This window comes from Ambystoma mexicanum, chromosome 10, assembly GCF_040938575.1.
Source record: "Ambystoma mexicanum isolate Mex_15411 chromosome 10, UKY_AmexF1_1, whole genome shotgun sequence".
NCBI classification, from domain to species: domain Eukaryota; kingdom Metazoa; phylum Chordata; class Amphibia; order Caudata; family Ambystomatidae; genus Ambystoma; species Ambystoma mexicanum.
The window spans coordinates 1681458971-1681476812 of NC_090932.1; the positions used below are offsets into that span (position 1 = coordinate 1681458971).

At 48.0% G+C, this 17842-nt stretch overlaps 1 protein-coding gene across 1 annotated transcript in view; it reads right to left on the reverse strand.

Moving 5' to 3' along the window:
• The window catches only part of DHX37 (DEAH-box helicase 37), a 1051990-nt gene that overhangs the window by 636957 nt on the left and 397191 nt on the right, over positions 1-17842 (reverse strand). The window contains exon 12 of the mRNA XM_069620118.1: positions 2532-2630. Coding sequence (XP_069476219.1) covers positions 2532-2630 — 99 coding nt within the window. The remainder of the gene's footprint in view (positions 1-2531; positions 2631-17842) is intronic.

The following is a 17842-nucleotide window of genomic DNA, read 5'->3' on the forward strand; positions in this document are numbered from 1 at the left end:
CCCTGCCTCAATGTTATCAAGCAAAGGGGGAATGAAAATACAGTTGGTGATTGGTCATGATGACTAGAGGTTCTACACCCGCAGTACATACAGGAACGGTGAGGCATGCGGGTGTTACCAAAGGCTAAAGAGTCAGGGAAATGCTTGCCTTGTCGCAGCATGTTTACTCCGTCTCCCTGAGGGGGGTCTTCCCCCATGTGGTCCTCACACAGACAGCCACATAGTCCAGTAGCTTCTGCCTTTCTCTGGCCACATGCCGGAAGATTCCCCTGGTGAAGTAGTGACGACCTCGCTAGATTTGTCACACTGCCCCAGATTCTTCTGGCTTATATTCTTCTGCTCTTGGTTGTACATTAAGAAGGCTAGACTGGAGGACAGCCATACAAAAAAGATCCCCAGCAATGTGTTCAAATTTCTTAAAGGGTGCCGGGTAAAGGCAATGTACAAAAGGCAAGTTATAATATTTTTAGTGGAAATTAATTAATGTCAGTAAAAAAGGCAAGTGTTTCTATGTGCAAATAATAAATGAAAAACTATGCACAATTTCTTTACCCCGGAAGCATGTACTAAATGACAATTTTAAGGTAATGTTCAGGTCCTGCTTGTTAAATTAACACATTTCTTCAGTAAATTGTCAGTGCAAAGTTTTTTATCTCGTCTGTCAATTCGAGTTTCGGCAATAGAAGGTCTCAAGAAAAACAGGGACCAGCCATCTTCAGGACAGTGCAGTTTCAGATGAAAGGGTAGAGATCAAGAATGAATTTCGTTACTTCATTGCCCGCTACACTTTGCTCTGAAGAATCCATGCATTCAGGCCTAAGGCAGGGTCAATGCCTGCGCGAAGGTGGTTACAATCTGCTCTGCCGTGCTCAACCATTGTGGGATTTGTTGTGAGGCTCACAGTGAATGCAGAGAGCCCGGGCAGTGCATCAAGGTTGCCCCTCACACAACACATGTGGGATCCGAATTCCGAGGTTGCCAGAAACGCTACTCGGCTACTGCGACAACCAGCGTAGACTGGAAGACAGGACTTTTGGAGAAATATATGGTCACTTGAAGATGATTGTAACACTTAATATTTTGCATGGTTCGCTTTAAGTGAATGCTGCGATCACTAAGAGACACTTCCCACAGTGGTGTTTGAGAATTAGGGTCCCTTTCATGAAGTGGCTGTTTGATAATAGAGATGTTCGACTATACTTGGACTTCCATTTTATTTGTTTTGTGCTTTAAGTCTTCCACAAGCCTAGCTCGGATGGGTACTGGTGCAGAAATAATGCACTCTCTGGTTTGCTATCCCTGTTCATAAGTGTAGGTAAATATCAGCCCAGTGGTATATCACCTCTCCACCACCGACCTTGCTCCCTGTATTGCTTGAGCGCAGGTTTGTAAAGTAAAGTTCAACCAAATTGTGTTTGTATTTCATTGCTAAAACAGGGGAATCCAGGTTGACAGTGTACACAGAGCATAACGTTGTACGCACAAACTATGTAGGATATGAAATGAAAGTGAGGGAGAGTACGAAAACTATATAGCAGGGTTTGAAATTGAGATTCGATGAGCAGGAGCTAAAACCAGCTCCTGGGTGTCGATCATCACCCTGTAAGCAGGAGCTACTGCAGGGGAACCAGGAGCTACCAGAGATGCTCCTTTAACTTGTCCATTTTGTATGAACCATTGTGTTTAAATGTATATTAGATGTGTTCTAATTCTTTTTATTAACATTCTCAAGTAATCAAAGTTAATGTCACATTTACATGTTTGGAAGGCAAAAGTTGCCCTTGGAGCCAAATGTAGCTCCTGGTAACAGTTGGTTTCAAGCTAACCAGCCTCTACTATGCTAGAAGCGGGAGCTAAATACCTCCCAACTCCCCTCAATGTCAAACCTTGGTATAGGAAATCAAATCTTAGTTATGGGGTGAGAGGGACAGCTCACCAGTTAAGAACTAATTTAAGTCTGCACTTTGCAGGTTCACATTTTAGCAGTGCGATTCAGCCTTTCATCCTTTCAAGATTAGGCACGAACTGGCATGAAACACTATGTACAGTCTTGCTATTATTATGATGCATTATTTACAATAGAAGTGTAGTTTGAGCCATTGTTCAAATTCACCCCTCTGTGGGTTAGAGGCTGCACCAAACTGCCCTGACACACATGTGATCAGAGCCAGTGGTACTCCTACCTTTCCTGCTTTCAGCCTGTCCAACGTCTCAAAGATTTAACTTTAAAGAAAAGCAGGAAACAAAAAAAATGGGTGACGGCTGCAGGGCTAGAAGCCTTCTGGCTAGGCATTGCAAACATCAAGTGGTTCAGCAAGCATATGTGGGACGCAATGGCATGATAACTTGAAACACTCTTTGGAGGCATAGATTTTCAGGTTTTGCAGTACCACATATTAGAAATTAGAGGTTTGAGGTCTATTTACATTTGAATAATAAGCATTTTTAAATCTCTCAATTGCTCTTGAGAAGTTAACATGAATTGTCCTTTGCCTCGTTAATACAATCAGAGCATTATGTGCCCCACCTACCCTCTTTTCCTCCTCTGGGAATGTATGGAAACGATTTTCTTAATCTCCTGCAGAGCGAATGCACTTCAGCCTGTCCTGTGAGGAACACCAGGATACCCCCTGCAGGAGAAAAAAAACAATGTCCTTAATTCCAGGGTACTTCACGCAATCTGAAAAAGAAGTTAGAGTAGAACGAAAGCAAGAATTAAAAACAAGTGCAGAGAACATGCTTTACCAAAGAAAAATGCTAATAAATCATCTTGGTAACCTATTATTTCTTCCACTGCTAAATCTCTTTGCTGAATTGCTTATAGGACCCAATTCTTCAGTTCTAAAAAACAAAAATACTGTTGCAGATTGCCCACTGTGAGAACCTCGTGGTGACAACAAGTAAGACAGACACAAGTGATCACAGTTCAAGGGGGTTTATTGAACAATGAAATGCTGTATGCAGGCTGGAAAAACGCCTAATCTAAACCTAAATCTAAGATGGGAGCAAGCTACGACAATTAAATGAATATAAGGCAGTCCTAGTGGCGACTTGTCAAAATAAAAGGGCCTATACTAAGAAACCTATTGCCAAACCTCACAACTAATACAAAAAGTGGTGTGAGATAGTTCTCAAGAAAATAAAGAAGTGTTCTCAAACAATATGTCAGGATGCAGTAGAATGGGTCTCCTTTCCCCACGCTTTGGACACAAGATACAATGGGAGCTTGAAGCACAGTACAGTGTCGGCTTCTCCAACACGAGACGGCAGTTCCAATGGTAGCTCTCTGGACACACTTTCTGGCTTTTTAGCACGAGATGATAGTTCAGCTTTTAACCCTCGAGCTTTCAGTTATCAGGGCAGTCGTTGGCCAAGTCTTGCTTCACTTGAAAGACTCTCGCCTTCGAGAACCTGTTCAAACAACAAAACAAAAGGCCCTTGAACAAATGAAAGTTCTTTTTCAATGCTCACTGGGTTATGGGCTCACCCCTGGGTCCCCCCTCTTATGGGCTGACCTTTTTCAATTTTAATCCACATATTTATATATCACTTTTCTTCTGATCTTGGATGATAGCTTCACCCCTGGATCTCCCTCTGCCGGGCTCGGACCTCTCTAGACTGTTAGTACTTGGGTGTTGGCTTCACCCCTTTATCTCCCTCCTCTGGGCTCAGACCCCTCTTGACTGCTAGTACTTGGGCGATAGATTCATCTCTGGTATCCCTCCTTCGGGTTCACCTTTGCCGTCTCTTTACTGTTACTTTCAGTTTCCTTAATCTTAGGGTGACCACTTTTCACCCTTGAATCCCCCTCTGCCGGGATCAGACTCCTCTCGATTCTTAGCCTCCCCTCACCGGGTTTACTGTGGCTCTCTATCAGGGTGATGGTGGCTCACCCTCGGGTTCCCCTCTTCTAGGCATTGACCCCTTTTACTGTTAATGTTCACCTTTTTACACAATTCAGTGTTTGCAGGATTCACTTCCCTTTCTTTCACAGTGCTTGTAGATAAAAGTCTTTCGAATGTACAGGGAATCGGTTTGACCCTCTGTATGACCACTTTGACCTATTTTGCTGGCTTTCCTACAGCCTTCTGGTACTTGTAGTTTCTCTCATAAGGGGCTTGACCAGAGTCTCCCGAGTTAGCACCCACATGGCACCTTTTCCCCCTATAGCTGGTCTCCCCTTTACGCTTTCAACAGTTCATTCAAAGTTCCTCTGCTTTAGTTCAAAACTTGCCACTTTACGATTCTCTCTCAACACAGCACGGTTCTTATCGGTTCTCGACTCACCCGCTGTAATTAACCGCTTGACTTTTGGCTTCTCTGGAGTCAAGGTCGACACCACAGGCATGGGAACTTCCCCCACTCCTGCTTATAGGCTTGCCCTGTGTATCGTTGACATCTGCTGCGGGACACTTGTGCTATTGTTCGCAGTATTAGGCTCTCTTGCACAAAGGTTCCACAGGCCTGGGACAAAAAGGGCAAAGTCACTTCTCTCCTCGCCACCCTCTCAATTCCTGCCACCTTTCTCCTTCTTTTGAACTGCCAGGAGGTAGCCGTCTTGTTGTGATGTGTGCTGTACTCGTCTTGCTCGTACTACACTCTCCTGCTCCACTTTCTTTTTTTTTTTTACATTTGTATAGCGCACAAACAGCCCTTGGGCATCGTGGCGCTGTTACTTGCAGGGAGCTTAGTTACAGGGAGGTACATTTCTACATATTTTACATTGATAAAACATTACTACATTATCCCTGTGGGGGAAAAGAAGGGCTGTCAGGTGTGTGTGATTTGAGTCAGTTGCCTGACTTTGCCTGACCCTCGGGTTGGGACAGGTTTAACATTACAAGTCTGTTGTCTGTCACAATGTGAAGAAGTGTTCAGGGTCGAAAAGAAAAGGGTTGAAATGTCAGGGTATCCTATGGGACGTAAAGGACGAGAATGACCGGGATGAAGAACAGGACATAGGGGATGGTAGGAACAGTCGTTTTCTGTAATATTAGGTTGGGATTTTGGACAATGACAATCAGAGGGACAGGATTGGAAGGGTTTGCAGGGTAAGCGGGAATAGCTATGGTCGTGACACAAACAAAGGGGATTGTGGGAATCAGTGTTTTGTCTGAACCGGTTGGGAATGCGGAAAATGATCAGAGGAACGGAAAGAAGGATAGGGAGCATTTGAATGTAGACCGGTGAAACAAGGATTCTGGGAGTTATGCTTTTTGGGTGCAACCGGGTTTTGGAGTTTAGAGGATTGATTACATAAGGAGAAGTTGTTGGATCTGGGCCTGAGAGATGTAACAGGAGGAAGGGAGGCAGATGCAATGCAGCCCAAGAAAGCCTCTGATATCTTGCCCTTCTTTCCTTCTCTGGAACAATACTGCGTCTCACCTGGGGTATTCCCCCTAGCATAACTACCCAGGTGATCCTCCCGATTGGTCTACCATCAGGAACTGGATCCAAAAGCGATGGCCGTGTCTTGGCCACCTGAATCCTGGACTCTTGAGGTCTTACTGGGAGAATACCCACAGTTTTCTCACACCACCATTTCCCAACATTACTAAAAGCACCGGAATCCGATACCAAATGTGTGCAAAGGCAGAAGTAAACATCAGTATTGAGCCTGATGCTAGGAGAGAATAAAGCTTAAAGAGGAGCACAACCTACCCTCTTGACATGTGTTTGGATGGATTTCTAGAATCTGGCCTGGTGAACAGATTCTAGGAGAACACCCTCGTTATGATGAACAGGGAGCTCTGAGAGGTTAGCCACAGCCCAATCAAGGCCCGGGGATGAGCAGTCGAGGCTTACTATCAGGAAGGAGCGTGGGAGGTTAGGGGCCCTCAATGAGGCCACACAATATCATTTAGATTGTCGGTCATAAAAATACAGTTATGTATTTAGGCCTTTAGAACACACTGAACAAAGAAACTAGCTGGTAGCCATATCACACAACCCTCTATAATGCAAATATATACAATCACCATTATGTGCATTTATTATACTTAATCAAATAATTCAATCAAGCAATGCAGGTAAGTAATATAGGTGCAATACGTGATAGAAGCCAATCACAAGTACAATATCCTACCTTTAGAAGTCCAAACCTATAAAAACTGGTGCCTTGTGCCCAACAGTCACAGGATCCAACACACCTTTTCTCACAGCTATGAGCTGTCTTTAAAAAGGATGCAATGGACTTGCAGTGGTGATTAATTTCAAACTATTTAAAAATTCAACAACAATCGCCCCAAGGATCGGTAAGTTTGCTCCTTTCTTTCAGACCCAAGGCTAACCCGAGTGCAGGATGCCCGTCCCAGGTTCGACAAGCAAAGGTGAGTGGAGGGAAGAAAGGAGACAAAGGGACTTGTTCCCAATGCTATCCTATGGAGGACAGGTGGAACAGGCACACTGATGCTTACTAAAGCACCGACTCAGATTTTCCCAGATGTCGCTATGGATCGTCTTTCGTCACTATGGGTTTGATCTTCTGCCCTTAGTTTCCGGTGAGAGTTTTGAGGATTCTTCCTGCCGGGTGCAACTGCAAGATGCAACTTCTGTTGGGGAAGAAATGCAGAATCCAACGATGTAGGCTTCCTTAGGACACTTCACTGGAAGGAGGAAGATGAGTTCCAGCGACAATCACTGGTTGCAGGCGATGACAGGCATCCTTCTTGTCACGGTCAAAAGCGCTGCTCCACGACAGGTTGCCTTGAACTTGGGAAGCTGGAATTCGAGGGGGAAGGTGACTTGTAGCACACACCGATAGCCACCCCAAGTTCCAGACTGTGAAAGGGGAATGGGGATGCTTCTAGCAAGATAGCCTACAAGAGAGTTGGTCAGTCCATCGGGGAGTACATGGACACTTCCGAAGGCTCGTTGAGAAGGCGTCCAGACTAGTTGGTTCCTCTACGGGGAAGCACCGCTCAGGGTCTTCAGAGGCTTGCTCCCATCCTGACTCTTGGATAAAAGGATGTCTCCTGCAACTGTTCATCAGATCATCGTTGGAACTAAGACTTCTATCACTGACGACTCGAAGACGATCTGTGCAGCTGATCAGCATCGACTCCAATGTTATCCTGGTGAAGCCCTGTTTCTAGGCCCTGATCTCAAGAAGTCCTTTTTTCGTGCTTCAACCTGCTGGACTGATCTGAACAACCAGTCACGACCCGTGCTCGAGGATCTGTGCCTTCTGAGCTTCTTTGGATCTTGTCTTCTTTGTGTCCCTGAGGTTTCCCATGGTCGTCTCTCCCAAAGACATCTTTGCTTGTCTTCATTTGGGTCTTAAACTGGAAGCTGCCTGGGACAGATTCCTGTGCCCTGTGACCGACCGACCGAAACTAAATCCTGTGAAACAAAGTATTTATTTTCATTAGATGATCCTCACAATAGGAACAAGGACAGAAGAACCAGCCTGGAACGAGGTCCGGAACGGTTCCATGTAATAATGTAGCCACAAAAATATCGCCATGCAAAAATATCATCATGCAAAAATATCGCCGAAAAATTGTCGTTTTTTGTGGCGACATTATTGCATGGAACATGCGTGGGACACCCCCACAAACCCCACATTTTTTTTACATTTATTTAATTTATTTTTTTTTAAGTCCCCCCCCCCCCTATCGCCACATTTATGGTCACCCAAATAATATCGCCACTACATTTTCCAAGCGATATTATTTACGGCGACCATATATGTGGCGATATTAATACCCGATACCGTCTGGAACCTTCAACGGTAATATCTGGAGAACTCTAAACCAGTGGGGTAAGTGTACTTTGCAGTTGTTTTCTCCCCCCGTCTCCCAGTCACCCTCTATCCAAGCTGCCCAGCATCGATTATCTTGCGCTTTGATTATTGCCCGCTCCAGGGTTCGCAACTTTGCTGCTATTGCAGATTTCATTCTCCAATTCAAATGAGATATTTTATTTATTACTACGTCTGGTTCACTGTGGACTGTAAAAATATTTCCCACCTTTTGGTCCTGGCTGTGTTTTCAGTTAAATGGATTAATAGAGAGAATCTTCTAGGAGGAGGTGTTGCCATAATGTTTAAGACTCCGCTTTGTATTTCCAAATTTAACGCAGAAATAATTGATGATTTATCCCAAATATGCTATTTTGGCCTCCCCTTCAGAAGCATTTCAAACCATGCTATTCTATAAGCCACATGGAGGGTTTCCTTTCCCCATTATCACTACAGAATGAGAAGCTTTTACTTCTGGGCCATCTTAATGTTGGGTTGAATTGTCCAGTGTATGAAATCAAGAGCAAGACCCGGACACAATGACACGTTTTGTAGTTGTATACAGACTTATTATCACAAAAGAAAAATGGTTTGGGGGGTTGTGGGGGGCAATGCTACCTAACTCCAAGAGGGGCTTCCCTGCCTCAACAAAACTAAGGCCCGCCTGTGTCTGGATGGTTTGAAATCAAGAAAGTCCTCTGTCCTGTGTCCAAAATCCTAAACGGACCTTCACACACTAAACTTAATAAAATGTGAAAATATGGATATCTGCTAGCTGTACACCTACAGCTTCTTTCAAGAATTCCATACGCAAAGATCGAATGAGCAGAAAGAGAAGAGTCAATAAAGTTCCATCAGAAAATAGGGTATTCCTTTTCCCTAGTTTCCTTCTGGTTGTTCACTTGATATCTTTGAATTTTCCACAAGCTCAAGGGGACGGCTCCTCCCCTGAGTTTTCTCCACTCATGCAAAGTTGTTTACAATATCCAGTTTTCTTGCTCCCTGGATCTCATTTGTCCTCCAACAAGGGGCATGTCTCTTCCTTTATTGTATTTTCCTTTTCCTACCCCTGGTATACTCTCATGACAGGGTTTCACATCTTTCAAAAGGGGTATGGTTCTTCCCTTATTATATTTTCCACAATTCACGCAAGAGTTTCAGCCCCTGAGCCTTCTCAGCCTTTTCCTGTCAATGGTAGACTCTCTTTTCAGTGTATCCCATTCAAACTACCCGTGCCTGGTATACTCTCCTGCCAGGGCTTTTCTATCTTTGCATATGGGTACAAGTCCCAGACTCACAGCTTGCCTGGCTTACTCTCCTACCAGGACTATTCAGCTCGCCCTTCACCTTCTTCTGTAGCCAACATATTAGGTTTTTCACATATTGGGTCATTGAGCCTTTCTCAGCAGTCTAAGTTTTCATATCAAACAATTCAGCTCCCTTCATCTGGGCTTTCTTAAGCTGTCAAGAGTATGCGGCATAACTTCCAAGATGGCCGCGATGCTGTGAACACCGCGGCCACTGAACTCCCGTCCCAAGGCCCTTGTACCTAGTCTCCAGGTCGGCCTTGCCCTCCCCAGGCGGTGGTTCCTCGAGGAGATAAGGTTCGGGAGCGGCTGTGTTCCGCCTGCAGCGAGGCGAAAGTGAATCGGAGTCTGGGAGCTGACGGCCCCCGGGAACGTCGGGGGATAGCAGACTGCTGCCGGCGCCGGGCGTCCAGCTGTTGCGGTCCTAGCTGCCTGGGTGAAGGGGAGGCACTTGAAGCTCGCACGGACTCCGGATCGCGCCATGGGACGGTGCACCCGTCTCCTACTGCGGCGCTCCCTGTTGCTGTCTTCGCGCCTATGAGGAGAGGCGGTCCTGGTGGCTGGGCTCCCGCGCCCTCGGCGGGGAGAGGAGTCCGGCGTGGGTGGCCAGCTCTGACGCGCTCAGTGCCCGGGTACTTGGGGGGCCTTGGCCGCGCCAGAGCCTGCGCACCCCCATTTGCTTGTGGTCCAGCGGGACAGCGCGAGCCGGGGGAGGTGGCCTGGACTGCTCGGGGCAGCCATCACGCTGGGCCGACAGTGGAGGAGCCCGAGGCGTGGGTGCTCCCTGCAATGCGCTGACTCGACGAGGGAAGAAGCGGAGTGCCCCCACAGCACGTCGTGAGTTGGATTAACTGTGCCGGCCTTAGCATGACCAGTGTCTGCCTCCCTGGTCTGGTCACCTTTTGATAACGCCACATAGGAGTTCAGGACTGCTCTCAGTAAATTGGCAGGGTGGCAATTGGATCTTGCCTCTACTTACATGGTGAGAAGAACTTTTATTGTTTGCGCAGTGTAAGCAACGGACCTGCTGTGCCTCAAATCGGGGTCCTTAATTATATAACTGCGCTTCACATCCCCAGCGGCTTTTGGGAGGTTAAGTCTAAGTCGCTGTGGGGGCAGGGGGCGCCTATAGCCTCTTGGATCAGTAGTTCGTCTTCACCCGTGGTCCCCGCTCCTCGCTCGACCCCGCATTGGAACTGGCGCAACAACACTGCACCCCATAACTACAGCGCTGAACCCATCCAGAAGTGCACTGTTGCGTACTGGACCGTGTTGAGCACCTGATGTGTAGGAGATTTGGGATCTCCACGTGCCTCCCTTGACCCTCTACCTCCACTGACATCATGTCAAAAATTAAATTTAAGGACTCGCAGTCCCTTCAAAGGTCTCTGAGGAAAGTGCAGGAGAACGCCTTGATTAAAATATGGTCTAAGGATTCTGAGGACTCACAGACGACTCCTGCTAATGGCTGCCCCCCAGGGGAGGCCGCGACGAATCTGCCCTCTTCAGTACACCAACAGCCGGTTACTCAGTCCGCGCTGGAGCTCCTGCTGGCAGACATGCTTGAGAAGATTACTGCGGCTGGCCAAAAGCAGATGGATGTTCTTAGGGAGGACCTGGCAGAGGGCCTCCAGGAGATCAAAAGGGACATTACTAAAATAGAAGAGAGGGTGGACACTAATGAGAGGGCGATTCAGGACCTAGCCGAAGACGCAAGGAAGACGGACTCTCTCCTGGAAACACTGGCTACGGCTACGCATAATCTGGAGCTTCAGGTGGAGGACTTGGAAAATAGGTCCAGGCGCTCGAATATTCGTGTTAAATCCCTCCCGGAGGTCTCTCAGGAGTCAGACCTTCCCCAAACTGTGAAGGGCATATTTGCAGACCTCCTGGACGAATCTGGACCCACGGATCTCAGCTTTGACAGGATACATAGAGTGGGTCCCAAGCGTGTGGACCCAGGCGCGAGACCTAGGGATGTCCTCGTGGCCTTGCATAGCTACACTGTGAAGGAGCAGATTCTTGCTGCAGCGCGAAAATCCGGCCATCTAACTTACAATGGGACAGAGATAGCGCTGTATCAGGAACTGGTGTAATCAACTCTAATCAAGGGACGGCGAATGGGTCCGGTACTATCCCATTTAAGAGCACAGGGGATCCGATATAGGTGGCTGCATCCTTTTGGCTTGGCGTTTGATTGGGAAGGGAAGTTGCAGAAGATCACCTCCTGTGAGCAGGGTCTTGCTCTGTCGGGGGTGCAAGAGGATGCGCCATCATCATCTACTCCGCCTCCATCCCAGGCTCCCCTCCGCAGAGGGTGGAAATGGTCTACGGCTCGCTCTAAGAAGTCGAAGAAAAATGGTAACAAACCGCACCTGGGAGGCCCACAGACAGGGGTAGAGCATCATTTACAGTCTTGATTGGGTCTGCACAGGTGCAGGGTCCTGCAGGGGCCTTGCCTAATGGAGCCTTAATTGCAAGCCTGGGAAGGGCATAGAAGCAGAATGTATGTCTTGTGAAGGCCTTGTTCATCAACACCGTTTGTAACAGCTGAGGGGGGAGGGAATGGGACTCACATCTTAGAATGGGATTGGGTGATCCCGCGTTGGAACAGTTGGGAGACAATGCATGGGGCGACTCTCGAGGTTCAGATTCGAGGGGGGCTGAGGCCAGTTGTCTCACATTGTCAGAGGGAAGGGGGGTTAGGGGGGCAGGGAGGATGGGGGAAGACCAGTGCTACAGTAGCTATTAGGAGGGCTTCACAGCTCCACCAGCAAGGGAGATCCAGGGGGGGCTCATTGGGAAGCTAATCAGCCTGATCGGGAGAATTGGCTCTTTCCTGTTGTGGTATCATGCCTAGCAAACGGGTATTGAGGATCTGCTCCCTCACTGTGAATGGCCTTAATTCCCCAATCAAACGCAAGAAAATAGAGCGCTACATTAGACGCGAATGACCAGACATCATCACGCACCAGGAGATCCACATCCGCACAGCGGATCGGGGTAGAATCATGTTTTGGGGCTACTCCAGACTATTACAATCTACTCAACCCGAAAAGAGAGCGGGGGTCCTGCTGGCCCTTCGAGACAGGCTGGATCTACATAGAACGGGGGAATTGGTAGACGATCAAGGGAGGTTTCTGGCGGTATCCCTGGTGGGGGAGGAGCAGCCACTCACGGTGGCAACGTTATACGCCCCGAATGCGGCGCAAGATAGCTTCCTCTGAACCTCTCTGTGGAAGCTTGAGAAGTTTGCCAAGTCCCCCATCATCCTTACGGGCGACTTCAACATTGCTTGGGATCCAGTGAATGACAGATCGGTGGGAGGAGTGGGATCTGTGGGGAGACCTTTGTATGACCTGAAGAAGAAATTCCGCGATTTGGCTCTGGTGGATGTGTGGCGAGAACTGCAGGGGGAGGCAGGGGGGTATACCTTCTATTCTCATGCCCACCGGTCCCATTCTAGAATAGACTATGTATGGCTGTCAACCAATCTCCTGGGGAAGGCTTTGGATATCTCTATGCGTGTCACTACTTTGACTGATCATGCTCCCCTGACTCTATCCCCGAAAGCAATTGGTAGACCCTCGGGGCTGTGGAAATGGCGTTACCCTATTGCCCTGTTTAAGGACGAAGTATTGGTGCGCGAGTTGGAGGAGGAAATGGGGCGTTTTTTTGCTGAGAACCCCGCAGGGGACACCCCCTTCAGGTTAGGTGGGATGCTTTCAAGGCAACCGTTAGAGGGGCCATAATAGCGATCAAGGCGAGAAGGGATAGGGAACTGAGAAAAGAGGAGGCGCGTTTGAAAGAGGCCCTTAAGGGAATAATTGCTAAAATGGGAACGCATCAGACCCAAGCCACCAAAAGAGAGTATAGGGCAGTGCGGGACCAGCTCAAACTAATTCAGTCACGAGCGGCTGAGCGGAGTTTATTGCATCTCGGGCAGAAATTCTATATCAAGGCCAATAAGGCCGATCGTCTCCTCTCGAGAATGCTAAGAAAGGAGCAGAAGACGACGATATTACGAATTAAGAGGGGGGACGGCTCCACTAGCACCAACAATGAGGACATTTTAGGCGAATTTGCACGTTTCTATTCTGCCCTGTATGCGTCCAACACTCCGGCGCAGTCGCTTCAATCCCGTTACTTAGACAGGGTTACTCTTCCCTGTATTTCGCAACAAGAGAGGGAGGCATTGAAAGCTGCCATTACGGAAGACGAGGTCAGGGATGCAATTAGAGCACTACCTAATCTTAAATCCCCGGGTCCAGATGGTTACGGAGCAGAGTTTTACAAATGCCATAAGGTAACTCTAGCCCCTATTCTAACCACGCTCTTCAACCAGATAGGACAGGATTGCGCAATCTCAAGCACTATGGAGGAGGCGAAAGTAGTCCTTATACACAAAAAAGGACCCAACAGAGTGCGCCTCCTATCGCCCTATAGCGCTAATTAATGTGGACTTGAAAATACACTTGAAGATCCTGGCTAAGAGATTAGATCACCTTGTCCCTGGCTTGATTCACCCGGACCAATCAGGTTTTGTAAGAGGAAGGCAGACCACTGATAATGTTAGGAGGTTGGCCCACTTAATAGAAAAGGCGCGCAAGAGGGGAATCCCCGAATCTCCTGATGGCAATTGACGCAGAGAAGGTGTTTAATTGGGTGGAGTGGGGATTTCTCTTTGCTTCAATGCTCAAGATGGGTTTTGGGCCCAAGTTCATGGATAGGATCAGAGCCAACTATAGAAATCCGACCCTTAGATTGGAAATTAACTGGCAGCTATCAGATCCGGTGCATGTAGAACGAGGCACCAAACAGGGGTGCCCTCTCTCCCCAATACTGTATGCCCTCCACTTGGAACCGTTCCTCGAAGTGGTCCGTTCCAATCCCCTCATAACAGGACTCCCCTTCGCTGGCAAAGAGCACAAGATAGCAGCTTTTGCTGACGATCTGATTCTGTCCCTGAACTGTCCGAACACGACCATTCAGGCTGTGAAGGCCGAGCTTGCGCAGTTTGGTAGGGTGGCAGGCCTGAAAATAAATCCTTCTAAAACTGAGATTCTTAATCTCTCAGTCCCGTCCCTAGTGTCGCGACCCTTACAGGCCTCCTCTCCTTACATGTGGGTGGACCACGCAATAACTTACCTGGGAATAAAATTGACGGCAAGGGTGGAACAATTGTACCAGGCGAACTATCCCCCCTCCTGGAGGAACTAAAAAGCAAGATGATAGATTGGGGGCCTTTGGCGGTTTCCTGGTTAGGGCGTATCAACACCTTAAAAATGACTGTCCTCCCTAAACTCCTGTATTTTTTTACTGCCCTTCCGGCGTACGTTCCACCAGCATTCTTCAGGTCCTTAAATAGGGCTGCCAGCAGATTCATATGGGCTAATAGGTCTCCTAGGGTAGCGGCCAAGGTGATGAGAACCCCCACATAGCGGGGAGGGTTGGCTTTACCAGACTTTAGGGTGTACTTCAGGGCGGCCCAGCTGAAGGTCCTTCGGGACTGGCAAAAAGACGATCGGCGGAAGGTATGGCGGTCTATGGATAGGGCGGTTCTGGGGGAGGATCTCGAAGGGGTCCTGTGGAAGCCGAAGCAGGACAGGCCACACCGATTGTACTGTAGCAAAATCCTGGCCTTGGTAGCCCGCACCTGGAACGAGGCGGTGCAGCAGGCCCATCTGACGACACACCCATCCCCCTACACACCACTATTCTTTAAACCGCAGTTTATCCCAGTTCTCGTTTTTATTGCTTTCCAAGCCTGGCACCAGGGGGGTTGTAGAATGTTGCGGGATATGTTTGGAGGAGGACAGGTAAAGCGATTTGAGCAGTGTAAGCCAGATTTTGGTGTGGGGGAACATGAAAGGTTCCGTTATTGCCAACTTCGGCACTGGCTTAATTATCCCACTGTTAAGAGCGCGGCGACCCGACAGTTGACCCCCTTTGAATCGTATCACAGTAGGGAAACAGGGGACAAGCACTTGATTTCAGCCCTATATACGCATATGAAGGCAGGAGAGGACTCCCCAGTTCTGTCATACATGAAAAATTGGGAGCTAGCTACTGGGTCTCCAATCGAGGACAGTGAGTGGGCTTTCCTGTGGATGCAGATTCCTAGATTAACAAAATCCCTCCAAATAAGGGAGATGTGGCTTAAGCTGCTCATCCAGTGGCACCTAACTCCCGCCATACTTCATAGAATGTTCCCCGGAGCCTCCCCTCTTTGTTGGAGGCAGTGCGGAGAAGTGGGCATGTGGGCGCATATATGGTGGGAGTGTCCGCGAATTGAGAGCTACTGGGCTGGGATTGGTGTTGCGATAAATCAAGTTCAGGGCTTGGTCCAAGGGAGTACCAGGGGCCTTGCGATACTCGGCCTAGGGGGTTCACTGGCCTCCATCAAATCTAAGGCAGGCCGCAAACTTTATGTAATCATGATGATGGCAGGGGCAATGGTACTAGCCCGCCGATGGAAAGCAAAGGATCCCCCGCAGGACCACGAATGGGTGGCAAAGCTGTGGAGCTTACTGGCAATGGAGCGGCTCACGTATTCTATTCAAGGGGAGCATTTAAGATTTAGAATGGACTGGGCTTCTCTACTGACTTATTTGATGGATGGGCGGAGGCAGCGTTGTTGCCCCCGAAGCATGAGACTATTGGGGATCATTACTGATGAACCCGGTGAAGCAGACTCGTAAAGGAGTATTCTGGTGGGGTCTAGCTCGTCTTCAAGAATTCAAACAGGGGTAGCGGGGCACCCCCCACCCCCGGACGGGGTGGCGCTTTTTGAACTGGTCTTTTCGAATTTGGGGCTGGGGGGCGAGGGGTGGGATTTGGGGGATTCCGTTGTTCTTTGTTGTTTCTGTTTTTTTTTTCTTGAAATGGCAATAAAAACTAAAGAGAAAAAAAAAAGAGTACGCAGCAATTGCCCTGATGGGCCCCGGTATCCCGTTTGCCTTCCCTGAGCTTACCGATCTTCACTGGCAGCTTCAGCGTCCCTCGTGTGTTACTGTTTTCTGTTCCCTCCCCTTGCTGACCAGGAATGTGTCTTACTAATTCCTTGGTCCCCACTTTGCACTGTTGCAGTGAACCTTCCTCTTTCCGACTTTGCTGCATACCGGTTTGCTCAGGTCTCTGCTTCAGCGTGTCGGCGCCTCTCCCAACTAATGCTGGGAGCAGTCAGCCATCTGTTCTGCTCACCTGTGCCATATTTGAAAATCCTGGCACTGATTAGCCTTTTCCAACCACTAGAGCGCAGTGTGGTCTTAGTCCTCCCAGTCGTCCTCATTACTTGACCCATCTTCCTCGTCTCAGGACCGAAAAAGTGGGGTGGGGGAAGGTGGAAGATATACATGGCTGATGCTGGGAAAAACACTAGGATTCCTTGTCCACATCACAATAAACCAAACAAGCGTGGGCAGACAGGGAATGTGCGTTACTCAGGTATGCAGGTAAGGGATTGCTCTGATCTAAGGGTTTTAGTTTGCCTCTATGGAGTTTGTCCTCCCCTACATGGTCCTCCCGCAGATAAACACCCCCAGGGTCAGAGTCAGGCAGCTTCTGCCTTTCCCTGGTCATGTAAGGGAAGCTTCCCACCAGGCAATCCGTGATGACATTGCTAGAGTGTAGAGAATCCACCTAACTTTCTGAACTTTTGACCTGTCATTCATTGGTACCTCTTACCCATTCTAGCTCCCACAGGGACGGTCACAGCTCAAATATCATATTTTCAAGAAATCTCAATTTAAACCTCTCTGCCTCACTCCCTCTCGCAATTTAAACCTCTTTGCCTCACTCCCTCTCGCTGGAGTGATCATTTTGCGAGACATTTAATATTCATCCTCTGTTTCCTATCATTAACCAACATTCTGTGTTATTGGGGCCTTATAGATCCAAACAAGCCTTTTCCTCAACTAGCAGTGATTTTTTAATTTCTAGTTTGCCTCACTGTGCTAGAAATCTTACTACAATACCCCTTTTTTAATAAACGTCAAGCAAAATACCACAAAATTGCTGATTCCTTTCCTCCTCTGTCCATTGCCTGCACGAAAAAGGCTACTAACCCTCGGACAGTTTGGTGTCCTTGAAATCATTTTATCGCAAGAAAGAAAAACTATGGAGTAAAACCAGACTGGCAACTCATCTTGGCGATGCACGCACTGCATTTGGAACTTACAAAAGAGTCATTGTTTTAGAAAACAATTACTTATCTTCACGATAAGGTCAATTCGGAAATTGAAAAACCTACACAGTTTTAGTAGTGAATACATTCCTCAATCCTTCCTGTTCTTCTCAAGCTCTGTCCGCTTCAGTAACACTGGTCAATAGATTTAATACATTTATTCTGGAATGATTCACAATATTTACATCACTCTCACTACAGCTATATTTTCCCTATCGCTATAATTTTTCTTAGCTTACCATGATGTTTCTTTTTCTTTTAAACATGTGTCACAGGTAGATGTTTCTTCTCTTAGGAGTAAACTTAAACCCACCTGTGCTGCGGTGGATGCACTTCCAGGTCTTGTGGAAACACTGTCAATTTCTCTCTCACTGAAGGAATTGTTCTCCCTATTTTGAAAACTGATAATAGTACCACACCGCTCTTTAAGAAACCATCCCTGGGGCTGGCCACTAAGGGGCGCGCGGATGTGGTCTGACTTTGCGTGAGCTCCGCTGCTTTGGGTCCCTAGGAGGGATTGAGCCCCCACTTTGACGACCCCCCCCAAGATTCTACATCTGTGTGCCGCCAGCCGAAGACCCCCCCCTCCGGTCGGTCGAAAACCCGATC